The sequence below is a fragment of the Punica granatum genome, chromosome 3 (assembly GCF_007655135.1).
Source record: "Punica granatum isolate Tunisia-2019 chromosome 3, ASM765513v2, whole genome shotgun sequence".
Classification (NCBI taxonomy): domain Eukaryota; kingdom Viridiplantae; phylum Streptophyta; class Magnoliopsida; order Myrtales; family Lythraceae; genus Punica; species Punica granatum.
The window spans coordinates 22,415,506-22,440,472 of record NC_045129.1 but is presented as its reverse complement, the minus strand read 5'-3'; the positions used below and the strand labels follow the sequence as shown (position 1 = coordinate 22,440,472).

General features: G+C 51.7%; 1 protein-coding gene across 1 annotated transcript in view; it reads left to right on the top strand.

Moving 5' to 3' along the window:
* The first annotated feature begins 7,319 nt into the window (after positions 1–7,319).
* LOC116200462 (altered inheritance of mitochondria protein 3-like) overlaps positions 7,320–24,967 on the top strand; it is a 63,310-nt gene continuing 45,662 nt past the window's right edge. The window contains exon 1 of the mRNA XM_031531311.1: positions 7,320–8,363. Coding sequence (XP_031387171.1) covers positions 7,320–8,363 — 1,044 coding nt within the window. The remainder of the gene's footprint in view (positions 8,364–24,967) is intronic.

The window sequence follows — 24,967 nt, the reverse complement described above, 5'->3', positions numbered from 1 at the left end:
GGGTTCCTCACAACCCTCACCCTCTCTCGTGAAGAGGTGGTCACGATCCGAGGGCCGATCAACCGTGCACAACCACCGTTTCACCCGTTTCTCCTTTACCGGGTTCACTCGACTTTTACCGAACTTTATCTCACATTTTCGGGTTTGTTCAGGCCTTGGCACGTTCGGGTCTGCCCATGGTCATCTAGATCCGTCTCTTAGGGGTCCAACGAGCCCGACCTCGCACTGTGCCGTGACCGGAGCAAGCGTGCCGACCCATTTTCCCGAAACTGCCGCGGCTGCCTCCTCTCGGGTCTCTTCAACCCGTAACACTCAAACCCAGTCTCGCGACTCTCGAGGCCGCGTCCCCGACTCTTTTCCTCGTGCATCGAGGCTAGGTAACGCACATCTACAACTTAGAGAAGTTAGGATCTTCGATCTTCGCTTGCATGAAGTGCTCGTACGTTTCAAAGATCCGAATGCATGAAAGTTCACGTTTTTTTCTTCGGATCCATGCTCCCATGCACACCATACATCATCACATGTACATCTCCATTATTCTTCACGTCCATACATCGTGTTAACATGCATATATGATGCTAGAAGGATCGGATCCGAGAAGAGGAGATCGACATAGACTTGAGAAGGCCCAAGAGCCTCTCGGCCGTGCCTCATGGAGGAGAGTCGTGAGCCTCTTCGGCCTCCTAGAGTCCGTGACCCTCTTCTCTTCCCAGATTGAGCCGTCTCTAGGTGTGGAAAGTCCCTAATCTTGACTAAGAAATGATTAGACGAAAGGAAACGGCTCGATTCCGAACGGGAGAGACCCCTTGGCCACGGGTTGAGCCATGGGGACTCACGGCCTAGTCTCTAGGGAGAGACCCGTGAGCTCCCACGGCCCATCCGAGGCTAGGGTGGTCTCCCTTCTTCCGAATAGGGTCGGTTCCTATGTGGTTTTTATCATCAATCGTAAGTGACATGTTAATGACGAGAAATGTTCCAAATCGGGGCCGGAGAAACCCTCCCGACTCGTGTGAGTCATGGAAGCTCACGGCCATCCTTGATGGGATGTGGCCGAGAGCTTCCTTGGACCACACGAGTCCGGGAAGTTTTCTTCCACTTCGAGATGGATCGTTTCTCGTGTTTTATCCCTCTCGTTATTATTTGAGTCGATGCCGTCTTTGTTGTTTCCGTTCAAGTATCTCGTTCGTGCGTGTTTACATGATTTTACGTGTGATTATGATCATGGTGGTATCGAGACAACTAATATATGTATTGTTATCGTGATTGATGTATTGTGTATGCAAGAAACGATTAGAACCGGTGTGGGAGGTCTCTCAAAATCCGAGACGAATCAAGGGCCATTCGGCCCCTACCTTCGGGAAGTGGCCGAGAGTCACCGGATTCCTCCAGGGTTTAAGGCGACCTCCCTAATCGTTTCGGATCGCTCCTTGGAATTGGGTGTCTTAATATTCGGGTCTTATCATTGGCTATATGGCGGTTACGTGATCGACGCGTTGGTTTCGGGTAATCACTCACCGAATTCATAAAGCCCATAATGTAAGGCCACCATCACCGAATAATTTCACAAACGGAAAAATGGGACGCGTCATTTGATTAATTAAACCACTCGGACTAAATAATTGGGTAAATTGGTCATTAATTTGTAAACGCATCGATGATTCACGGAGCGGTGAGAATGCCCTTTTCCATTGAAAATTCACAATTTCAAAATACCGAGTTGTGTAATACGAATAGAATCGATGTTTAGGGAGTACTCACGTGCCGCGACTCGAGTCCGGGCCCAATTTGAGGCGGCCCGAGTCGGGGCACGAGAATCCTTCTTAGACTCCTTCGCGTGACACGATCTCCAATTTATACACGAACATTGCAATTTTATTGTCCAAGGGCATAATTGTCGTTCTGTGATTCACCGATACCCTAAGCGCTAGGGAGTCGAAAACGCCTCGATCTATGGACAGAAAAGGGTTACCCGTTCGGGTATGAGTCTCATTCACACGGCCCATTCCGTCCACTTTCGGTGTTTCTATCTTCGTATCGTAGATTCGATGGGGAGCATTTTATTTCAGTTACGAACACGAAGAACCGGATTAATCGTGCACTCGACTTAAGCAAACATTAGATAATGGATAGGTGGAATATTAGATTCCAATCTAGAGTCAAAACACGAGTTTGGTTAATTCGGTGAAACCGCAGTGACACTTAACTGAATAAGAGTCATAAAGCAAACACACACATGTAATTGGCTTAGAACCTCATCCTAGCCCGCCCTCTATGTTTGCCTAAGGTAGGCGCATTGTTTGCCAATCAACCACGGGTAATAACTGATTAAATCACGTATATTTGATTTAATATGCCACTTGTCTGTATCCACCGATAATTGTCAGTTGCTTTCTATATTGTGTCAGTTTTATCAATTTTCTTCTGTTATGTCTTTGTATATGATGATTTATTGCGGTTCGGGCCCGAACTCATAGGCTACGCGTTGCACGGGGTCCAACGCCCCCCCCCAAACCACCGAACAGGAGGTCCAACGCCTCCTAATTCACCGAGCGCGTGTAACCCGAGTGCGGAATGGGATCTAGCCTCGATTCACCGTCACACTCCGAATGCGGCCTATGTGGAAGGCGGATTTGGATTGAGCACGTGAAACGGGTTTAGATATCACCCGGGAGCTCGATCGGTCCACCGGATACAATGAGAACCGACCGATTCCCTGAGAACCGTTGGATCGATCGGACCCGACCCCCGGCTCCTCGAGCCCGCGTTGCTTTAATTTGTTTATCGGTTATTCAAAACACACGGTGAGCCGGAGCGGAATATTGGCCCAATGCAAACCGATCGGGATCCATTTATTTCATTCAGTTGTATTCTGTAATTATCCGAGTGTACATTGTGAGGATCTTATTTGTATATTCATTCAGATACTTGTAAGGATCCTGATCGGCGAGTGAGAGGTCCGAGTGTCGAGTCGGTTAAGTCGGTCTATCGTCACCAAAGGATGAGCAAGTTCGAATAATCATGGTCTCGGTTTGCGCAGGGAATCGACCATCACGGTTCGAAGAACTGTAACGCTAAGATAGCGAACCGATTCCTTGACTCACAAGCCTACTCATCCTTCGGATTCTTGGCCCAACTCAATCGATTCATCGATTTTACGGTGTCAAAACGGGCGAGTCAAGTGCGACCCTAAATCACGCGGTAAATAAACAAAACGGTAAGGCTAGCAAGCTAGAGTACCGAAAGGGCGTGTGGGATATAGGCCCACACGTAATAGAACCCCCGAATTCGGAATTTTCGGTTGCGTATGACCACTACCGTAGCATTTAGGTGTACCCCGTACTCCTAGACCCGGGTAACTTGCCGGCCCTCGACCTTCGGGTCGTAAAATGGCAAGTGGCGACTCCCTCTCACGTGCGTCCGTCGCGCGTCCCCGGGAAGGTGGACACTCCCAAGCCGCGTTTGCTTAGGGGCGCGCATGCGTGCCCCGACGAGATTAAATTTGGGTGCGCACAGCTTGGCGACTCCACTGGGGATTTTAGAGGGTTCGGGCTCGATTCCGTTTGCTTGCTTGCATGTTTATTTACCGCTTTCCGTACATTTATTTTCAAGCACATTTATTTCACGCATGCATTGCATATCATGCTAGCTTCTTAAGGACCTTGTCCGACATCCCACGGGCACCAATATAGGAAGTTAGGTTAGTCAGAGGTTCCGAGTAAGGGAACGGATCGAGTCAGCTATGCCACCGAACCGGCCCCCAAAGATCCTCGCTCGATTTCAAGGAATTCACACCCTTGAGTCGGGAGCCCCCATCCCTAGTTAGCGGTTCTCCCAGTAGCACCGAAAACCATGCATACACAGGGACCGTCATGCTGGACCAATTTTTACCTCCACGCCATCAACCGACCCAAAAGTCGAGTCCTTGAGTCGGCCCGTAGTTTTTAGGGACGGGCATTTTGTTGTTTTTGTAAGAAAGAGCGATGTATACTGTAAAGAACATAACTATAGTTTACCTTTCCGCACTGCATACATTTTTTCGAAAATTTTTTAGGACATTGCATTGATTTGATTCTTAAAACGTTAAGCCGGCATCTCCTCCATCTAGGTAAGGATGGACCGCCCGGCTCCCGGTCTCAGACTCGAAGCAATCACGCCACCAAGGCAGGACATCATGCGCATCTAGAGGACTCTCCGACCGGTAGACCACGCATTCATCTAGGGTATCATCGGGGACGTGGTTATGCTCACCGGGACCCCGGTAGACTGGATCTTCTTGAGGACCGCCGCCGAATTTTGGGATCCCGAGCACGCAGTATTCCACTTCCAGGGGACGGAGCTAGCACCTACGATCGAGGAATACACGGCACTCATCCAGAGGCCTACGCCCACGACCCACGGCATCTTCGTGCCGAATCCATTCACCACCGTCCAGGGTCAGCTCTCCACTCTTCTCCGCATACCCGCTCAAGACTTCCACGAGGAGCTTCATCAAAGGTGGGATCAAGGCATCCGGATTGCATGGCTCTCCGATTGGACGCTCCTCCGCGCAATGGCGCCTACAACGGCTTCCTATCAGCGCGATGCCTGCCATGGATTCCTACTCTTGGTCTTTGGCACTCTCCTGTTTCCGTACTCGTCGAACCTCATTGACGGGGCTATAGCCCAAGTCGTCCTCCAAGCAGTAGGAGACCATAGTTACGTGGAGGCTTTACTAGCCGAGACCGTCCGGTCTCTTGACTATGTTAGGGAGGTTCGGCGCGGCAGGATGAGGGGATCCCCGCACTTGCTTCAGATTTGGCTTCTTGCGCACATCCGCCCCTTTTGCTCATCACATCCGTTCTCCTTCATCTCCGACGAGCGTTCGTTGATCGAACGCCTTGCACCAGTCATCCCACCGCCCGAGCACAGCTTCTCGGAATGGAGGCGTTTTTGGCGTGAGTTGACGCTCGCACCGTTCTTATGGGTCGCCCGATGGAATCCTGGCGGCCCCATGATCACGGGATGTCCCGGAATTGTGGGAGTTCCCCTTCGCAGCCGCTTGGGGAGCACCCTCATATTTCCCGGCTGGGTAATCAGACAGCTCGGCGGCCTATAGGACATTCCGCCCGACGCGGACCGCCTACCTTTCCGCATCCGGTGGGCCGACTCTACATCCACGGCCCCCGATAGATTCCTACAGATTCGGGAGATTCGCCGCCAACGGGACGTTAGCACCATACAGCGCCTGTACTTCCCCGAGCACCCCACCGACGAGGAGCGAGCGTTCTCCGCCACCTCAGCATACGTGGCCCGGTTTTACCCGCAAGGATCGACACCACCACAACGGTCCCAGGCCGCCCCGACTCCTCGCACTACATCTACCCTTGCTCCCGAAGCCGAAAGCTCCATCCAAGCGGCCATGCACGCGGAACTTCGGGCCGTTAGGGGGGAGCGAGATAGGCTCCGTTGTGAGCTCGTCGATTCCCGCGCAGAGGTCGCGGACTACAGGGAGGTTCAGACAGAGCTGACTCGAGCACGCGCCCGAGTCGCGCATCTAAATCGGGAGATGGCCCGTTTGAGCGCGCAGTTAGATCGAGTGCACAAGAGGGCGCGCGACCTCGCCCACCCCTAGGATTAGCTGATGCGCCTTTTTTTGCCCTCGCTCGGACCTACGCCGCTTCCAAACAGCCACCGAACGCAAAGGGATGCCGGCTTTACGCTTATGTTCCTTTCTTTTCCTCCGAATGTTCTATTTTGTAAAACTATGGAGCTTGAAGCTAATCAATGTAATGACATTAGTATTTTGAAAACCCATGCATCTCATACTTTTTGTCTCTCGCTCATTCCCCGTTTATCGCTTGAGATGTCAATGTTTTTCCTAACACATTCTTGGAATCTAGGTGATCACCACTGGCGTCGCACCGCTACCCGACTCGTCAACGGCTCAAGATGGCGGAAGGGGATCGCGTTGATGTTTCGGAAGAAGTCAACCCTTCGGTCCCGACTCTCTCTCAATCACCGCAAGCGCACGCTCCGCCGCCTCTCACTCCTGCAGGCGTACTCCCGGTATATTCCGGCGCCCTTCCAACACATCTCCCGCCCCCGACACCTTCAAGGGCACCCCTGCCACCGGCCTCACCAACTTCCACCGCCACTAATGACCAAGCCCGCATCGCGGCCCTTGAGGGCACGGTCAACCAAATGGCCACTAACATGGCCGAGCTGCTCGCCTTGCTCAGAGGACCTAACCGGGCCGCCTCGAGCTCCACACCTCCACTAGGACCGGGGCCAACAATCGATCCAACCCCGTGGGCTCCACCGAACCAAGCCCCGGAGAACGTTGAGGCTCCCGCACCACCAACACTGCATACGTCCACGGTCCATCCCTTCACCAGTCAAATTCCGCCACCACCGGCCCCCACGGCCGTCCCACTTCCACCGGCTACCTTCCTATCCTCGGAGCACATCCTGTCAGCACCTCCGCCCGTTTCCATACCGGCTTCGGCTATGGCCTACACGGTACCTCAGCCGATGGTTTTCCCGACAACCACCGCGCCTGCTCCGACTCTCCCTCAAGCCACGGAGCTCCCTCCCTTTCCGTCTCTACAGCCTCACGCCGGCCTCTCCTACCAGGCACCGCCTCCCATAAACACCACCTTCCACGAATCGGGCACACCGACCCATGCGGCCCAATTCGCCTCACCGACGCACTTCTTCCCCGAGGCCGACGCCGAACAGGAGCGTAGGCTGAAGCGAATGGAGGAAACAATACGGGCCCTGCAAGAGAACGATGTTCGTCCCGACGCCCGCTATGGCGATTGTAGCCTATTCCCGGGCATGCGTCTGCCCCCGAAGTTCAAGGTTCCAGAGTTCAAGACCTATGAAGCCACGACGAATCCGCGCCACCACCTCCGCCATTACCGAGGGAAGATGCTGCAGTATTGGGAATACGAGGAATTTGTCATCCACTCCTTCCAGGATAGCCTGTCAGGATCGGCCCTCGATTGGTTCATGTCGCTGAAGGCCGAAGACATCCTAACGTGGGAGGACCTCTCTCGGAAGTTCACCAACCAGTACCGGTATTGCGCAGAAATGCCTCCCACCCTGTTGGAGTTAAGCACGAAGAAATGGCGCGGGGCCAAAAGTTTGAGGAGTATCCTGCCAAGTGGCGGGCCCAAGCAGTAAAGCACATCCCTCCAATCAGCGAGGCGCAACAGATCCAATTGTTCCACTCCACGCTAAGAGGAGTGTACTATTCACACCTGTTAGCGCACACTTCGTCGTTCTCCGACCTCATCGAGGCCGGTAAAAAGCTGGATTTGGGCATCAAGCTCGGAAGGATGGAGGACCCCACCAGCAAAGGAGATGAGTCGTCGAAGAAGGTCCCCACGACATCATCGTCTTCAAGCGGGAGAAGGGGAAAGGAAGTTACGGTGAATACCGTCAACACGACCCAACAGGTCCCTCAACAATATTCGATGAACTACACGGCGGGGCCTCCCACGGCCCCCTCCTACGCCCCGCAGGCGCCTCAATATCGGCCTCAAGCCTCTACCCAACCAATCTACTATTCCGCACTACCGCCTCCACCCCCATCTGCGGCGCCGTCGCCTGTCGTCCACCATTATGCCCCTACTCCGTCCCAAGCCCCTCAATACCAACCCCCTGTTCCTAGGGCTTCTCAGTCGACACAACGAGTCCCGCCCCTGCAAAGTCAACAAGGCGGTGCAGCACAACCGCGACCCCGCCGACAATACCCGGCCCTGCCGGTCCCGCTTTCCCACATCTACCGGCAAATTCGTGATAAGATCGGGACAATAGCGCCCGGCCCAAGCTTCGATCCAACCATCCAAGATCAAAGCAAGCAGTGCGAATACCATCAGGGTGCACCAGGGCACACCCTGGACACTTGTTGGAGATTGAGGGAGAGTATCCAGGAGATGATCGATGCGAAGGAGCTCGTATTCAATGCTGTAAGGCTTCCGAACGTACAAGCCAATCCTCTCCCCGACCATGGATCGGCTCCGGGGCCTTCCATCAACATGATCACCGTGTGCACGTCAAGCGAGGGCGAAGGCGAACAAGATGGGCCCTCCCCCGTTGTGATTGAATACGTACCGGTAGAAGTCGCAGTCGGGTTCGCCGGGGTAGACGCACCTCATGCCCCGCTTGTCATAGACGTTCCCGCCCGGGAGCCATACTCAACCGATAGGATCCCCTGGACCTATGAGGGAAGTGTCGGGAACCTGGAGCGGCAATTCGGTGTCATGGGCATAACCCGCTCAAGGCGGCTGTACGAGAACCCGACGACCACCGACAAAGGGAAGGCGCCCGTTGCCGAAGAGGAGACGAGGCCTAGGACCCTGCCTACTCCGTCCAAGAAGGTGACTAAAGAGGAGGCCGAAGCCTTCATGAAAGTCATCAAAGCGAGCGAGTATAAGGTGGTGGAGCAGATGGCCAAATCTCCGGCCCACATCTCGTTGCTTGCCCTCCTACTCAACTCGGAACCTCATAAGGAAGCCCTCATACGGGTCCTGACGGCTGCGCAAGTCCCCAAAGGGACGCCCCCGGACCGGATAGAGGAAACCATCAACTCCATTTTCTCCAGTACCATCTCGTTTTCGGACGATGAGCTCCCCTCTGAAGGATGCGCGCATTTCCGGGCACTGCACATCGTTTGCAAGTGCAACAACCATATCGTTGGCCGAGTCATGATCGACAACGGCTCCGCGCTCAACGTATGCCCGGTGACCACTTTGAAGCAGATGAATGTGGATCTCAACCGCATCCGTCCTAGCAAGACAGCGGTCCGAGCCTTCGATGGTTCGAGGAGAGAGGTGAACGGAGAAATCGACCTCCTCATAGATATCGGCCCATGCTCCTTCAGCGTCACATTCCAAGTGTTAGACATCCCAAACGCCTTCAGCTTACTACTTGGGAGGCCTTGGATCCATTCGGCCGGCGCCATTCCGTCCTCGCTACATCAGAAGGTAAAATTCATCGTCGAGGAGAAGATCATCACGGTCAAAGGGGATGAGGATTACGCCATCTACAAGGAGACGGCGGTTCCTTACATCAGCGTCGGAGACGACGAAAACCTGCCCTTCCACTCCTTCGAGACCATCTCCGTTATTCGGGATTACGGAGAGGTCGGGCCGTCCCGCGCTGACCGCATGATAGGGAAGGTCCTTTTGCGCCACAATTACATTCCCGGCACCGGCCTTGGGGCACGCGGACAAGGAATCAATCGCCCTGTCGAAGTTGAAGTGTACAAGCACAGGAGGGGACTTGGCTTTCGCCCCCCCTGCCATGAAATTATTGAGGCCCGCCGGGGCAACCATCTCCACCGCCTCGCCATACGCTATGGTAGGCTCAACAGGGGCATTCCGGTCCCCCCGCTATCACATTTCTTCCCCGAGCCTCCACTCATCATCGGAAGCACCTCTGACGGCCCTTCCTCGGACTTCGACGACACGACCGACGCCTTGCCAACCGTGTATGCCGTCACTGTCAGCACCCCATTTTGGCCTACCGGCTTCCCACACGAGGGTTCCCGATCGAAGCCCGGGACATTATTCATCACCCGGCAGTCAGAGGCAAATAGGCGGGCACGGGGTCACGAGCAATAGGAGAAAGAGCTAGGCCACTGAGAAAAACGGAGGAAAGCCATCAAAATGAACAAACAGACAAAGAACCCCGAAAACGACGGGGCTGGCACTGTGGCACTATTCATCATCGAGTCACCGAAGCACCGAAAGGTACCCAATATGGGACTCCAAAAATCCCTCTCAGTGCCAAAGTGACCAATGACACGTCCGGACGCATTTCCGGGGCAAACCACATGAGCCGGGATACCTCGATCTTTCACGGACGCCTTTTCTGACAGAGCTCCCGAGAGGCTCGATTCACGAACAGATAAACGGCACCTGGAAACAAGCCTGCACACACCCAAGGACCACCAGGATCATGGAACAGGATTCAGACTGCGTTTCGGGGTTCATCTTGGTCTCCCGAGTGGATCCCGACCCGAGAAAAAGGGGTCATTTTCTACAGAAAAACATAGCCGGAAACCCTTTTAACAAATCGCCAGTGCACGAAATTTACGCCAATCAATCCCAGGGACCTCAAGGGCTTGGGAGATAAATCCCGATCGCATTGCATAATCCATCCAGGTTTCTCGAGTACCATTCCAGTAACAAAAGGGCCCCTTTCACGGGGAATCTTGTGCTCAGAGCTCATTTGGGAAAATGTTGACGTCCGAGCTTTGCACCACCCACTCCCAATAACCCCCAAGGGCTAGGAAATTATTTCGGTTCGGACCAAGCAAATCATACCGATCTCCCGAGTGACGTTTCAATGGTCACGAACGCTTCCCGACAAGCCTTCGGGACTCATTTTTGACAAACGGAGATCACAGTGGTCTCCGAACACATAAGAACACTCGGGAAACACTGAGAAAGCCCCATTCGCGGATTCCTAGGTCATCTCCGGTTATCGATCCCCAACCGGGGTCGGAGAGTAAACCGTTCCGCTCAATGCCAAAAATATACCGGTGCGAGCCTTACAACACGCAGAAGTGCAAATAGGCGTCAGAAGCGGACAACTTCGCTCCGATCATCCAAACGGAGCAAAACCGGCTTTCGAGTCCCCGAGTCACCCGAGCAATTGCTTTCAAGAAACATGTCAATATTAGGCTCATTAAAACCGTATTCGCGAGCACATCGATAATTCGTCGTTCAAGTGAACCACGAAAATCGAGCGCGCAACCAATCGAGCCTCGAGTTTCTTCCGGCTTTTCTCCTAGTTAAGTGGGACCCTTGAGCTAGCCAAGCCAAGCCGAGCCAAGCCAAGCCACAAGCCATGGCTCCTCTCTAGAAGCAAGCCAAATGAGCCTCCACCACACATTTTCAAAATATCTTCTTACACCCATCACTTCCCTTCTCCCATCCATCACCTCCCATCAACTTTTCAAGACAGCTTCCCCTCCTTAATCCCTCTTAAGAAATTCGGATGCCCTAAGCACCATTTAATTACACTTAACTTCACTCAATCTTGTCATTAAGCTTGCATTTATAAGTCCATTGGGTCATTAACTTAATCACAACTCAACTTCCATCATCTCTCTAGCTTTCTCACTCTAGGAAACCCTCTCCAAGCCCTCTCAACTTCAGCACATTTCAGCAATTCGTCCAGCCTCCCCTCAGCCCGAAACCAAGGCATAATTGCCGGAAAACTCAACCGTTTTCCGGCGACCGCCACCCAAACCGAACCAAACTTGACCAAACTTCATATCCCACATGTATTCGACCTCCCGAGTCCATTTCCGGTGTTAGTTTCAGCATTTGAAGCTCTCAGCATGCAGATCTAGAACATTTCAGAATCGGGCCTCTAGGTACTTTCCCGGTTCCTAGGCGAGTCCCGCCCCCCCAACTTTGCTCGAGCCTTGACCAAACTTTTTACCCCACATGTTTTCGACCTTCTAAATCCATTTCCGAACCTAGTTTTAGCATTTGAAGCCTCCAACACACCGTTTCAGCAGGTAGCAGAAACAGTGCAGAAACGGGTTTCCACGGCCACCCCGGGATCCTTGGCACGCCATTTCTTCCCACGACCATGGCGAGTCGTGCCATCACTTCATAGGGGTTCCTCACAACCCTCACTCTTCCTCGTGACAAGGTGGTCGCGTGCTGAGAGCCGTTCAACCGTGCACCACCGCCTTTTCTCTCCTTTCTCCCTTCACAGATTTTTCCAGTTTTTTACCGGTTTTCTTTGCATCTTTCAGGAAAATAGACATGTCTAATCCTCATGAAACCACTGTAGGTATGATCCTCACTCAGTTAGGAGTCCAATGCCACCGATCTCGCACCAAAAGACCACCGGGAGCCTCCCGTAGAGTCGTTTCTTCATCGGGTACCAGTCAGGTTTTTTTTTCCTCTGGTCGTCTTTTCTAACCCGAATTTTGCAGGGATGCATAGGTCAGCTCGGGTTGAATCTCGCTACGAGCCACCTATCAACATGATCCTCAGTCAGTTAGGAGTCCAATGCCACAAACCTTGCAGCAAAATACCACCGGGAGCCTCCGGGACAGCCATTTCTTTCCGATCTGCCCAGTCGGGTCAGTTCCGCCCAGTTGGTTCTGTTTTCCGCTAGCTAAACCGACTTTGTTTTTGATTTTCAGAAAATCTACATGTCCAATCCTCATGAAACCACCGCAGGCATGATCCTCAGTCAGTTAGGAGTCCAATGCCATTGACCTCGCATCAAAAGACAACCGGGACCCTCCTATGGACCCATTTCTTCATCGCGTGCCAGTCGGGTCTGTTTTGACCCGACTGGGTCTGTCTTTTTGTTACTGACCCTACTTCGTTTTTGATTTCCGGAAAATCTACGCGTGCTCTCCTCCCGAAACCACCGCGGACGCGATCCTTGGTCTCTTGGGAATCCAATGCAACTGGCCCCGCACGAAAATTCCATCCCGATCAACCGGTACAGCCCCGACAAGCCGGACTGCCAGTCGGGTCTGCCGCCGACCCGACTTCACTGATTCGGGTCTGTTCGTTCCAGCCGAGTCTCCCGACTCCCTTTGCCACTTCTCCGACTCTTTCCCGCATCCCGGGGCTAGGTATAATCACTCCTGACTCAGAGAAGTTAGGACTTTTACGTTTTCTTTGTGTTTGTGGGGCGATAAGGCGGTCCATGACCGATTCACATGCAAGTTTATGTTTTTATGTGTTTTTACATCGTATTATGCATGTCTTCATCGTTTATAGTGCTAGCATGTCGGGAAATAGCTTGAATCGGAGTCGAGGAGATATCGTTGGCTCGGGCGAACCAAGGGAGCCTCTCGGCCTCGCCCCAAGGGAGGTGGCCGAGAGCCCCTCTTGGCTTCCTCTGGCCATGGATGGCCTCCTTTTCCCGACTCAAGTCATTTCCCGAGTTTTTACATTTTTTGCTTCCCATGAGTCGGTGTCCTTTTATCGATTCCTCTAAATATCGTGCTTGTGCTTGTTTGTATGTTTAATTGCGTTCCTAAGATCATGGCGGCACCGGCTATGTAAAAATGCACGTTGTCATCGTGTTTGATGTTTTATGCATGCAAGAAACGGTCAAAACCGATTCTTGGAATTGATTGTAATCACAATTTTCATTTAATCGTTGGTTTCATGTTAATTCGTATGCTAGATACGTTAATATCGAACAATCATTTCATTGATCCATAACAATTGAGGTTTGAGGTCTCAATCATTAAACCACTTCACAAACGGGAAACGGGACGTGCCACTCGATTAATTAAATCACTTGGACTAAATAATTGGGTTAATCGATCCTTAATTCGTAAACGCATCGATGGTTCACGGAACGGCGGGAATGCCCTTTTCCTTAAAAGATCACAATTTCAAAACACCGAGACACGTAACACGAATAGAATTGATGTCTAACGAGTACTTGCGTGCTATGACTCAAGTCCGGGCCCGATTTGAGGCGGCTCGAGTCAAGACGCGTGAGTCCTCCTTAGATTTCTTCGTGTGACGTGATCTCCAATTTACATACGGACATCGCAATTTTATCCAAGGGCATAATCGTCATTCCGTGATTCACCGATACCCTAGGCGTTAGGGAGTTGGAAACACCTCGATCTATGGGCGGGAAAGGGCAACCCGTTTGGGTGCGAGTTTCATTCGCACGGCCCATTCCGTTCACTTTCGGTGTTTCTATCTTTCTACCGTAGATTCGGTGGTGAACATTTCATTTCATTTACGAAACACGAAAAACCGGATTAATCATGCATTTGGCTTAATTAAACATTAGATAATGGATAAGCGGAATGATATATTCCAATCTAAAGTCAAAACACGAGTTTGGCTAATTCGGTGAAACCGCAGTGTCACCTCACTGAATAAGAGTCTTAAAACAAACACACACATGTAATTGGCTTAGAACCCTATTCTAATCCACCATCTATATCTGCCTAGGTTAGATACATTGCTTGCTAATCAACCCCGGTTAATAACTGATTAAATCACGTACATTCGGCCTAATACACAACTCGTCTGTATTCACCGATACTTATCAGTTGTTGTCTGTATTTCATCAGTTTTATCAGTTTTCTTCTGTTTTATTCTTGTTTTTGCTTATTTGTCGCAATTCGGGCCCGAGCCCATAGGTCGCGTGTTACACGGGGTCTAATGCCCCAAACCACCAAACACGAGGTCCAACGCCTCCTAATTCACCGAGCACGTGCAACCCGAGCGCGGAATGGGATCTAGCCTCGATTCACCGTTACACTCCGAACACGGCCTATGTGAAAGGCAATTTGGATTGGGCGTGTGAAACGGATCTAGATATCACCCGGGAGCTCGATCGACCCAACGGTTACGGTGGGAATCAACCGATTCTCCTGCAAACCGTTTGATCGATCGGACCCGACCCCCGACTCCTTGAGCCCGCGTTGCCTTAATTCACTTATCGGTTATTCAAAATACACGGTGAGCCGGAGCGGAATAGTGGCCCAATGCAAACCGATCGGGATCCATTTACTTATTCGGTTATACTTTGTAATTGTTCGAGAGAACATTGTGAGGATTCTATTTGTATGTTCATTCATTTCCTTGTAAGGATCCCCGATCAGTGAGCGAGAGGTCCGAATGCTGGATCGGTTAAGTTGGTCTATCGCTACCAAAGGGTGAGTAAGCTTGGATACTCGTGGTTTCGGTTCACGCAGGGAATCGACCATCACGGTTCGATGAACTGTAACGCTAAGATAGTGAACCGACTCCTCGATGCACAAGTCTACTCATCTTTCGGACTCTTGGCCCAACTTGATCAATTCATCGAATTTACGGTGTCAAAACGGGCGAGTCGAGCGCAACTCTAAACCACGCGGTAAATAAACAAAATGGCAAGCCTAGCAAGCTAGAGTACCGAAAGGGCGTGCGGGATATAGGCCCACATGTAATAGAACCCCCGAATTCGGAATTTCCGGTTCCGTACGACCATTGCCTTAGCATTTAGGTGTACCCCGTACCCCTAGACCCGGGTAACTTGCCGGCCCTCGACCTTCGGGTCGTAAAATGGCAAGTGGCGACTCCTTCTCACGTGCGTCCGTCGCGCGTCCCCGGGAAGGTGGACACTCCAAAGCCGCGTTTGCTTAGGCGCGCGCATGCGTGCCCTGACGAGATGAAATTCGGGTGCGCACAGCTTGGCGACTCCACTGGGGACATCTAGAGGGTTTGGGCTCAATCCCGTTTGCTTGCTTGCTTGTTTATTTACTGCTTTCCGTCGTTTACCGCTTATCTACTTACGCACATTTATTTCACGCATGCATTGCATATCATGCTATCTTTAGGTGCCTTGTCCGAAATCCCACGGGCGCCAAAATAGGAAGCTAGGTTAGTCAGAGGTTCCGAGTAAGGGAACGGATCGAGTCGGCAATGCCACCGAACCGGCCCCCAAAGATCCTCGCTCGATTTCAAGGAATTCACACCCTTGAGTCGGGAGCCCCCATCCATAGATAGCACGGTCCTTGTAGCACCGAACCATGCATCGTGCTATGCCTCCATGCAAGCCTTCAACCCGACGCTGACAACAGTCCATCGAGTCGGGCAGCGTGCCACTTGAGTCTTTTCCATTTCAAGAGCGATGTACATGTAATTTCTATTAAGCCGTGGGCATTTACTCTCTTCGCACACATGCATCATGCAATTTTCAAAAAATAGGATGTCATTCATGTTGACGAGTCCTAAGCGGATTTTCCTGTCGTCTTGGTAAGGGACGCCTCGCTCAGCCTCCTGCCCGCGCCTCGACAGAGTCCACCAGCACACAAGGACCTCACCGACCCGCCACGAAATGCAGATGGCGTATACTCTGGGACAGCATGATCGACCTCATCAACACTAGGTTCGATCACCGAGAGGTCGCTGAGAAACGAAGAACTCGCCGGCCAACCACCTCAGAGGGAGCTCTCCCAAACCCGTGCCAAGATGCAGAGATGCGGTCAGGAGCTCGCTTGAGCGAACGCAACCCTGGAGAGGTCTAGGAAGAGGGCTCGTGGAAGACCACACATGCACTATATGATAGATATCTTCGCAGGGCCCTCACCTAGAACCAATGCTTTCCGAGGTTGTGCTCGCTCAGACTCCGAGTGTGGTGGAAGATCAGCTTAGGACTTTATTTTACAAGATTTACATTGCACTTTAGACCTTTCGAGTCAATGTAAATGACAACATTAGCTTTTGAAAATACACGCATCGTATGCATTCTGTTCATTTACTATTTCGCATAACAACCAACATCCCACCATACAAGTGAGTGAGGACCTCTTTCACAGGTAGATCGACCACGACCTTCATCCTCCCTCCACGGCAAGGCGAGCCATGGCCCGAGGACCGATCCATCTTCCCAAGCAAAGCTAGCTTCTCACTAATCCAGCGCAGCCAAACGTCATTGCATAATTGAGCACACATCTCTTCGTGCAACCGAGCACATCCACCAGCACAACCGAGTGGGTCCTTCCGCGTCGTGCGAGCATGCCTCCACCTTATCCATGCACACACCCTCGGCGTGCTCGCACGACGCCTACCAGGCTAGTTCAATCCCCTAAGCCCTTACGCTAAAATCGCGAATATAGTTTACTCCTTCATTGTTTTCTTTTCCCATTGTAGGAAATTCTACACAAGAAGACAGCCTGAATACTGATCGACCACAATTGAGACAACAAACGTCTCCCATCCATCCAGCTCCTTGGGATTTCAACACTAAGTCCCCATCCCTGCTCCACAAAGCAAGACCGCAAGCAAATCGGAGTCACCGCATTGCAGCGCCTTGCGCTATTCCTCAGCATTGACCTTTGCTTTCACATTTCTCGCACTTTCCTATCAACCCCGCATTTATTGCATTGGGCTTTGGCCCCGAATCTGGCTTCAGCCCTGCATCGGGCCCCGGCCCCGCATTTACTGCATTGGGCTTCGACCCCACGTCGGGCTCCAGCCCCGCATTTACTGCATTGGGCTTCGACCCCACATCGGGCTCCGACCCCGCATTCATTGCATAGAGCTTCAGCCTCGCATCGGGCTCCGGCCCCGCATTTATTTTATTGGGCTTCGGCCCCGCATTGGGCTCCGGCCCTGCATCGGGCTCCGGCCCCACATTTACTGCATTAGGCTTCGACCTCACATCGGCCTCCGGCCCTGCATTCACTTTTGGGTTTCGGCCCTGCATCGGGCTTCGGCCCCGCTTTTGGGCTTCGGCCCCGCATCGGGCCTCGGTCCCGCATTTACTGCTTTCGGGCCTCGGTCCTACATTTACTGCTTTCAGGTTTTGACACCTCGCGTTTACTGCTTTCAGGCTCATCTAAAATTCAAAATCGACTTGGATTCAAATTCATCCAAGCAATACTCCGAGGAGCAAGTCTAATCCTTCAACCGCAAAAGATCACAAGCAACAGCTCCGACGAACAAAGCATGGCCCTGCCCACCCGCCGCGAAAGTCACTAGCACGGTCACATCTCCGACCGGAGAATGATCCCTGCCCACCCTCCACTATGGCCATCAACCAGCCACTGGGGCAACATGCACTCTTCCCTAAACTCTCTTTTACATTTATATGCATTCCCAAACAAGCTCCCGGCATGAACGAACCCTTCACAGGCGCACTAGGACAGCCTCGAAGATGCCCTGTTGGTTCTGTCGGAATTGTTCGATTCGTCTGTCCTCATGGGATCCGGCTTCTCGAGCCTTCCCTATGACGGCTGCGCATGCCAACCAGCAATTGGGGAAAGTACACCTATGTGGCCCCTAGCCACGGTCTGCCCACTCCAAGGTGGCGATGACTAGATCTCGGAATTGAGTGTCCCCCACGTGCGGCACCCCATGGGTCGCGCGCTGGATGAAGGAATTTCCCATGGGTCCACCTTACATTTCTTTCCACATATTCCACCGCATAATCGCCTAATGCATCATCCTCTTTGTCATCCTTCATAGGGACACGCAAGTTGCGGGCGAAGAGCGATGCGCGGGTTCACACCTCCTCGAGAACTCCTATCGGGTCTTTCTTCCTATACTTTAGTAGGGAAGGGCCCGACAAGGAGGTACCCCCTATGAAGCCGACGACAGAAGCATCCGAACGAGCCGCATGCCTTCAGCGCAACCGTCTCAATCAACAAACAAACATGCCTATCGGCTTCGAGAACACACCTTTCCGGCGTACAACTGATGCTGGAGCCACAAGCACAATCGGGGACGATGATTGTACAAGACACCCGACACAAATCACAAAGACCGGGGCATCCTCGTCCAACATTCACGCGAAGCAACCTTGGTCACCCACACTCCTGGGGCAATTTTGTTTTCTTTTTAGACAATAGGGGAAAGTACTTGTAAAGTTTGCAAGGACAAAAGACGCGAAGTTCGGCTTTCGAGTGCACAAGAATCAGTCTTTTGAGAAAACCAGCCATCACAAAATTGGGCTAGGACAACGAAGTACATCAAGTCTCCACGGGGCTAAGCAAACGAAAGTGGCCTCGGCGATGCAAAGTCGAGGAGTTTCAAACAAATACAAGGGGCACAATACGGACCCCAGCTGCGAAAAAAAAAGTGCGAAAAGACGCGGGAAAAACCTGCCAACAAAGAAGAGAAGAGAGAGAGAAAAGAACCGGGAAAAACCCTCCAACAAAAAATGGGGCAATGCCGAGGTTCACCAAAAGCACCGGCACCCCCAATCCAAAAGAAATGAATGAATCCCGACAAAAAGGGAAGCAACAGTCGCAACTCCTCGACGGAGACAGAACGTAACGCACTTGGAGGTCGAATTATTCGAAACCTTCGCCCTTGCAAACTCGAGAGACAAAAGAATCGAGCCTGCTAGGTTGAAAACCCCATGGGGCGATCTAGGCAAAAGTTAGGGCAAAAGAGAGGCACGACTGAAAATCCCGAGGCGGGCGGTCGTGGCAAAAGGAGAGTTCATCCCCTTTAGGTTGAGAGGTACGGCTCTGAAGCGGGTGACCGTAGCAAAAGGAGAGTAAAATGAGAGATAAACAAAATAGTCCCCTGGGCCTTCGCACACTGCGCGGACCAGGGATCCCCAAGGGAAATGGCCAGGTTATCTACTCCAACACGATCCCCGATCGGCTCTCTTACCGAACTCAACCGTCCAAGGCGGATTCTTCTTCAAGCACAGCGGGCGACCAAGCACGCAATCCAAACAGTTCAAGACAGCCAACACCAACCGAAGGGCGGAAGAGAAGGGGGTACATCTCACTGCAGACGTGAACCCGTGTATCCTTTTAGCCTAGGGCAACGTGCTCCCCAAGCTTTCTCTTTTTCCTTTGTCATTCACATAACTCTAACGGGTCACGGCCACCCTTCAATCGGCTACCGCAAAGCCAAAATCCTAGACATTTCTTCCCGGGAGTCTAGTCATAACACTTTGGAAATGACTAGACCGAGGTCTGACCAAATTTGAACAAAATTCCGCATGCGGATTACAAATGCAGCCGCCCTACGGTACCATGATGAGAAGGGTCCTAAGTTCACGGGCGCGTCGAACAACCGATAGAGCCACTTGGGCACCTTTGAGAACATCTCGATATGCCCATGTAAGGCCAACAGGAGCCCCGGAGGCCTTGCATCGAGGCCTCTGAAAGCGGGATCCCATTCGCATCGCTAAAACAAAAACTCTTTGCGGGTCGCTCAGGCAACCCGAAACTGAAGAGCGTGCGTCTCAAAGACATCTTTTTATCCGTGCTTACACGTTGTTAATAACCCCCATGACTTACTAATGATGTCAGGATCACAAGTACAACAAACGCGGGAACTACGGCAGACTCTGATTCCTGACTCCTCGGGATACGTAGGCACTCTACCCCAGAGTCCGAGTCCCTCATCGCACGACCGGGTATCCCTAGCGAACTACAATCGCCACTGCGACAGAGCTGACATCAGGCAAAGCAACGACTAACTGCCCCAGTAGCAAAGCCGGCTTCCGGCAGATCAAACACACTGCCACACCAAGGGCAAAGTATCGACGAAGCAACTTTATCGCAGAAGCAACGCCAATCTACAGCAGATCGACACCTCTGGGACAGCATCAGCCCTGTACACTTGGCGCGCACCACTGTTCACATGGCTAACGAAGAGTTATGTTCTTCTCTGCAGATACGCATGGAACCCCAAGGGGCATCTCTTTCTTGACGAATGCACGATTGGCTTGCGCGACAGATCGGGGTTTTGAACCAAACGGAGGACATGACAAAGAATCCTCTTGGCCCTAGTTCGAGGGAACGAAAAATAACAAGCCCGACTCGGGGCGGGACAATCTGCCTCTGCCAACACCTCTAGCACATCACCTAACGCGGATCCCCGCCTCTACTCCCCCTTGCATATCGTTCACTTTACTACTTTCCACGGGCTTCGGCCTAGTAATTTTACTGCTTTACACGGGCTTCGGCCTAGTAACTTTATTGCTTTACATGGACTTCGCGTCCACTTTACTGGGCTTCGGCCTAGTAACTTTATTGCTTTCCGGACTTCGCGTCCATGGACTTCGCGTCCACTTTACTGATTTCCACGAGCTTCGGCCTAGTAACTTTACTGCTTTCCACGGGTTTCGGCCTAGTAACTTTATTGCTTTCCGGACTTCGCGTCCACTTTACTGATTTCCACGGGCTTCGGCCTAGTAACTTTACCGCTTTCCACGGGCTTCGACATAGTAACTTTATTGCTTTCCGGACTTCGCGTCCACTTTACTGATTTCCACGGGCTTCGGCCTAGTAACTTTACTGCTTTCCACGGGTTTCGGCCAAGTAACTTTATTACTTTCCGGACTTCGCGTCCATGGACTTCGCGTCCACTTTACTGCTTTCCTCGGGCTTCGGCGTAGTAACTTTACTGCTTTCCACGGGTTTCGGCCTAGTAACTTTATTGCTTTCCGGACTTCGCGTCCACTTTACTGCTTTCCACGGGTTTCGGCCTAGTAACTTTACAGCTTTCCACGGGCTTCGGCCTTGTAACTTTATTGCTTTCCGGACTTCGCGTCCACTTTACTGCTTTCCACGAGCTTCGGCCTAGTAACTTTACTGCTTTCCACGGGTTTCGGCCTAGTAACTTTATTGCTTTCCGGACTTCGCGTCCACTTTACTGCTTTCCACGGGCTTCGGCCTAGTAACTTTACTGCTTTCCACGGGGTTCGGCCTAGTAACTTTATTGCTTTCCGGACTTCGCGTCCACTTTACTGCTTTCCACGGGTTTCGGCCTAGTAACTTTACTGCATTCCAAGAACATCGGCCTAGTAACTTTATTAATTTCCGGACTTAGCGTCCACTTTACTGCTTTCCACGGGCTTCGGCCTAGTAACTTTACTGCTTTCCACGGGCTTCGGCGTAGTAACTTTATTACTTTCCGGACTTCGCGTCCATGGACTTCGCGCCCACTTTCCTACTTTCCACAGGCTTCGGCCTAGTAACTTTATTGCTTTCCGGACTTCGCGTCCATGGACTTCGCGTCCACTTTACTGTTTTCCACGGGTTTCGGCCTAGTAACTTTACTGCTTTCCACGGGCTTCGGCCTAGTAACTTTATTGCTTTCCGGACTTCGCGTCCACTTTACTGCTTTCCACGGGTTTCGGCCTAGTAACTTTACTGCTTTCCACAGACTTCGGCCTAGTAACTTTATTAATTTCCGGACTTCGCGTCCACTTTACTACTTTCCACGGGCTTCGGCCTAGTAAGTTTACTACTTGCCACGGGTTTCGGCCTAGTAACTTTATGACTTTCCGGACTTCGCGTCCATGGACTTCGCGTCCACTTTACTGCTTTCCACGGGCTTCGGCCTAATAACTTTATTGCTTTCAGGACTTCGCGTTCATGGACTTCGCGTCCACTTTACTGCTTTCCACAGGCTTCGGCCTAGTAACTTTACTGCTTTCCACGGGCTTCGGCCTAGTAACTTTATTGCTTTCTGGACTTCGCGTCCACTTTACTGCTTTCCACGGGCTTCGGCCTAATAACTTTATTGCTTTCCGGACTTCGCGTCCACTTTACTGCTTTCCACGGGCTTCGGCCTAGTAACTTTACTGCTTTCCACGGGCTTCGGCCTAGTAACTTTATTGCTTTCCGGACTTCGCGTCCACTTTACTGATTTCCACGGGCTTCGGCCTAGTAACTTTACTGCTTTCCACGGGCTTCGGCCTAGTAACTTTATTACTTTCCGGACTTCGCGTCCATGGACTTCGCGTCCACTTTACTGCTTTCCTCGGGCTTCGGCCTAGTAACTTTACTGCTTCCCACGGGCTTCGGCCTAGTAACTTTATTGCTTTCCGGACTTCGCGTCCACTTTACTGCTTTCCACGGGCTTCGGCCTAGTAACTTTACTGCTTTCCACGGGCTTCGGCCTAGTAACTTTATCACTTTCCGGACTTCGCGTCCACTTTACTGCTTTCCTCGGGTTTCGGCCTAGTAACTTTACTGCTTTCCACGGGTTTCGGCCTAGTAACATTATTGCTTTCCGGACTTCGCGTCCACTTTACTGCTTTCCACGGGCTTCCGCCTAGTAACTTTATTACTTTCCGGACTTCGCGTCCATGGACTTCGCGTCCATTTTACTGCTTTCCTCGGGCTTCGGCCTAGTAACTTTACTGCTTCCCACGGGCTTCGGCCTAGTAACTTTATTGCTTTCCGGACTTCGCGTCCACTTTACTGCTTTCCACGGGCTTCGGCCTAGTAACTTTATCACTTTCCGGACTTCGCGTCCACTTTACTCCTTTCCTCGGGCTTCGGCCTAGTAACATTACTGCTTTCCACGGGTTTCGGCCTAGTAACATTATTGCTTTCCGGACTTCGCGTCCACTTTACTGCTTTCCACGGGCTTCGGCATAGTAACTTTACTACCTGCCACGGGCTTCGGCCTAGTAACTTTATTTCTTTCCGGACTTCGCGTCCATGGACTTCGCGTCCACTTTACTGCTTTCCACGGGCTTCGTCCTAGTAACTTTACTGCTTTCCACGGGCTTCGACCTAGTAACTTTATTGCTTTCCGGACTTCGCGTCCACTTTACTGATTTCCACGGGCTTCGGCCTAGTAACTTTACTGCTTTCCACGGGTTTCGGCCAAGTAACTTTAGTACGTTCCGGACTTCGCGTCCATGGACTTCGCGTCCACTTTACTGCTTTCCTCGGGCTTCGGCGTAGTAACTTTACTGCTTTCCACGGGTTTCGGCCTAGTAACTTTATTGCTTTCCGGACTTCGCGTCCACTTTACTGCTTTCCACGGGTTTCGGCCTAGTAACTTTACAGCTTTCCACGGGCTTCGGCCTTGTAACTTTATTGCTTTCCGGACTTCGCGTCCATGGACTTCGCGTCCACTTTACTGCTTTCCACGAGCTTCGGCCTAGTAACTTTACTGCTTTCCACGGGTTTCGGCCTAGTAACTTTATTGCTTTCCGGACTTCGCGTCCACTTTACTGCTTTCCACGGGCTTCGGCCTAGTAACTTTACTGCTTTCCACGGGGTTCGGCCTAGTAACTTTATTGCTTTCCGGACTTCGCGTCCACTTTACTGTTTTCCACGGGCTTCGGCCTAGTAACATTACTGCATTCCAAGAACATTGGCCTAGTAACTTTATTAATTTCCGGACTTAGCGTCCACTTTACTGCTTTCCACGGGCTTCGGCCTAGTAAGTTTACTGCTTTCCACGGGCTTCGGCGTAGTAACTTTATTACTTTCCGGACTTCGCGTCCATGGACATGCGCCCACTTTCCTGCTTTCCACAGGCTTCGGCCTAGTAACTTTATTGCTTTCCGGACTTCGCGTCCATGGACTTCGCGTCCACTTTACTGTTTTCCACGGGTTTCGGCCTAGTAACTTTACTGCTTTCCAGGGGCTTCGGCCTTGTAACTTTATTGCTTTCCGGACTTCGCGTCCACTTTACTGCTTTCCACGGGCTTCGGCCTAGTAACTTTACTGCTTTCCACGTACTTCGGTCTAGTAACTTTATTGCTTTCCGGACTTCGCGTCTACTTTACTGCTTTCCACGAGCTTCGGCCTAGTAACTTTACCGCTTTCCACGGGCTTCGGCCTAGTAACTTTATTAATTTCCGGACTTCGCGTCCACTTTACTGCTTTCCACGAGTTTCGGCCTAGTAACTTTATTGCTTTCCGGACTTCGCGTCCACTTTACTGCTTTCCACGGGCTTCGGCCTAGTAACTTTATTGCTTTCCGGACTTCGCGTCCACTTTACTGCTTTCCACAGGCTTCGGCCTAATAACTTTATTGCTTTCAGGACTTCGCGTTCATGGACTTCGCGTCCACTTTACTACTTTCCACGGGCATCGGCCTAGTAACTTTATTGCTTTCCGGACTTCGCGTCCACTTTACTGATTTCCACGGGCTTCGGCCTAGTAACTTTACTGCTTTCCACGGGCTTCGGCCTAGTAACTTTATTACTTTCCGGACTACGCGTCCATGGACTTCGCGTCCACTTTACTGCTTTCCTCGGGCTTCGGCATAGTAACTTTACTGCTTTCCACGGGCTTCGGCCTAGTAACTTTATTGCTTTCCGGACTTCGCGTCCACTTTACTGCTTTCCACGGGCTTCGGCCTGGTAACTTTATTGCTTTCCGGACTTCGCGTCCACTTTACTGCTTTCCACGGGCTTCGGCCTAGTAACTTAACTGCTTTCCACAGACTTCGGCCTAGTAACTTTATTAATTTCCAGACTTCGCGTCCACTTTACTGCTTTCCACGGGCTTCGGCCTAGTAACTTTACTGCTTTCCACTGACTTCGGCCTAGTAACTTTATTAATTTCCGGACTTCGCGTCCACTTTACTACTTTCCACGGGCTTCGGCCTAGTAAGTTTACTACTTGCCATGGGCTTCGGCCTAGTAACTTTATGACTTTCCGGACTTCGCGTCCACTTTACTGCTTTCCACGGTCTTCGGCCTAGTAACTTTACTGCTTTCCACGGGCTTCGGCCTAGTAACTTTATTGCTTTCCGGA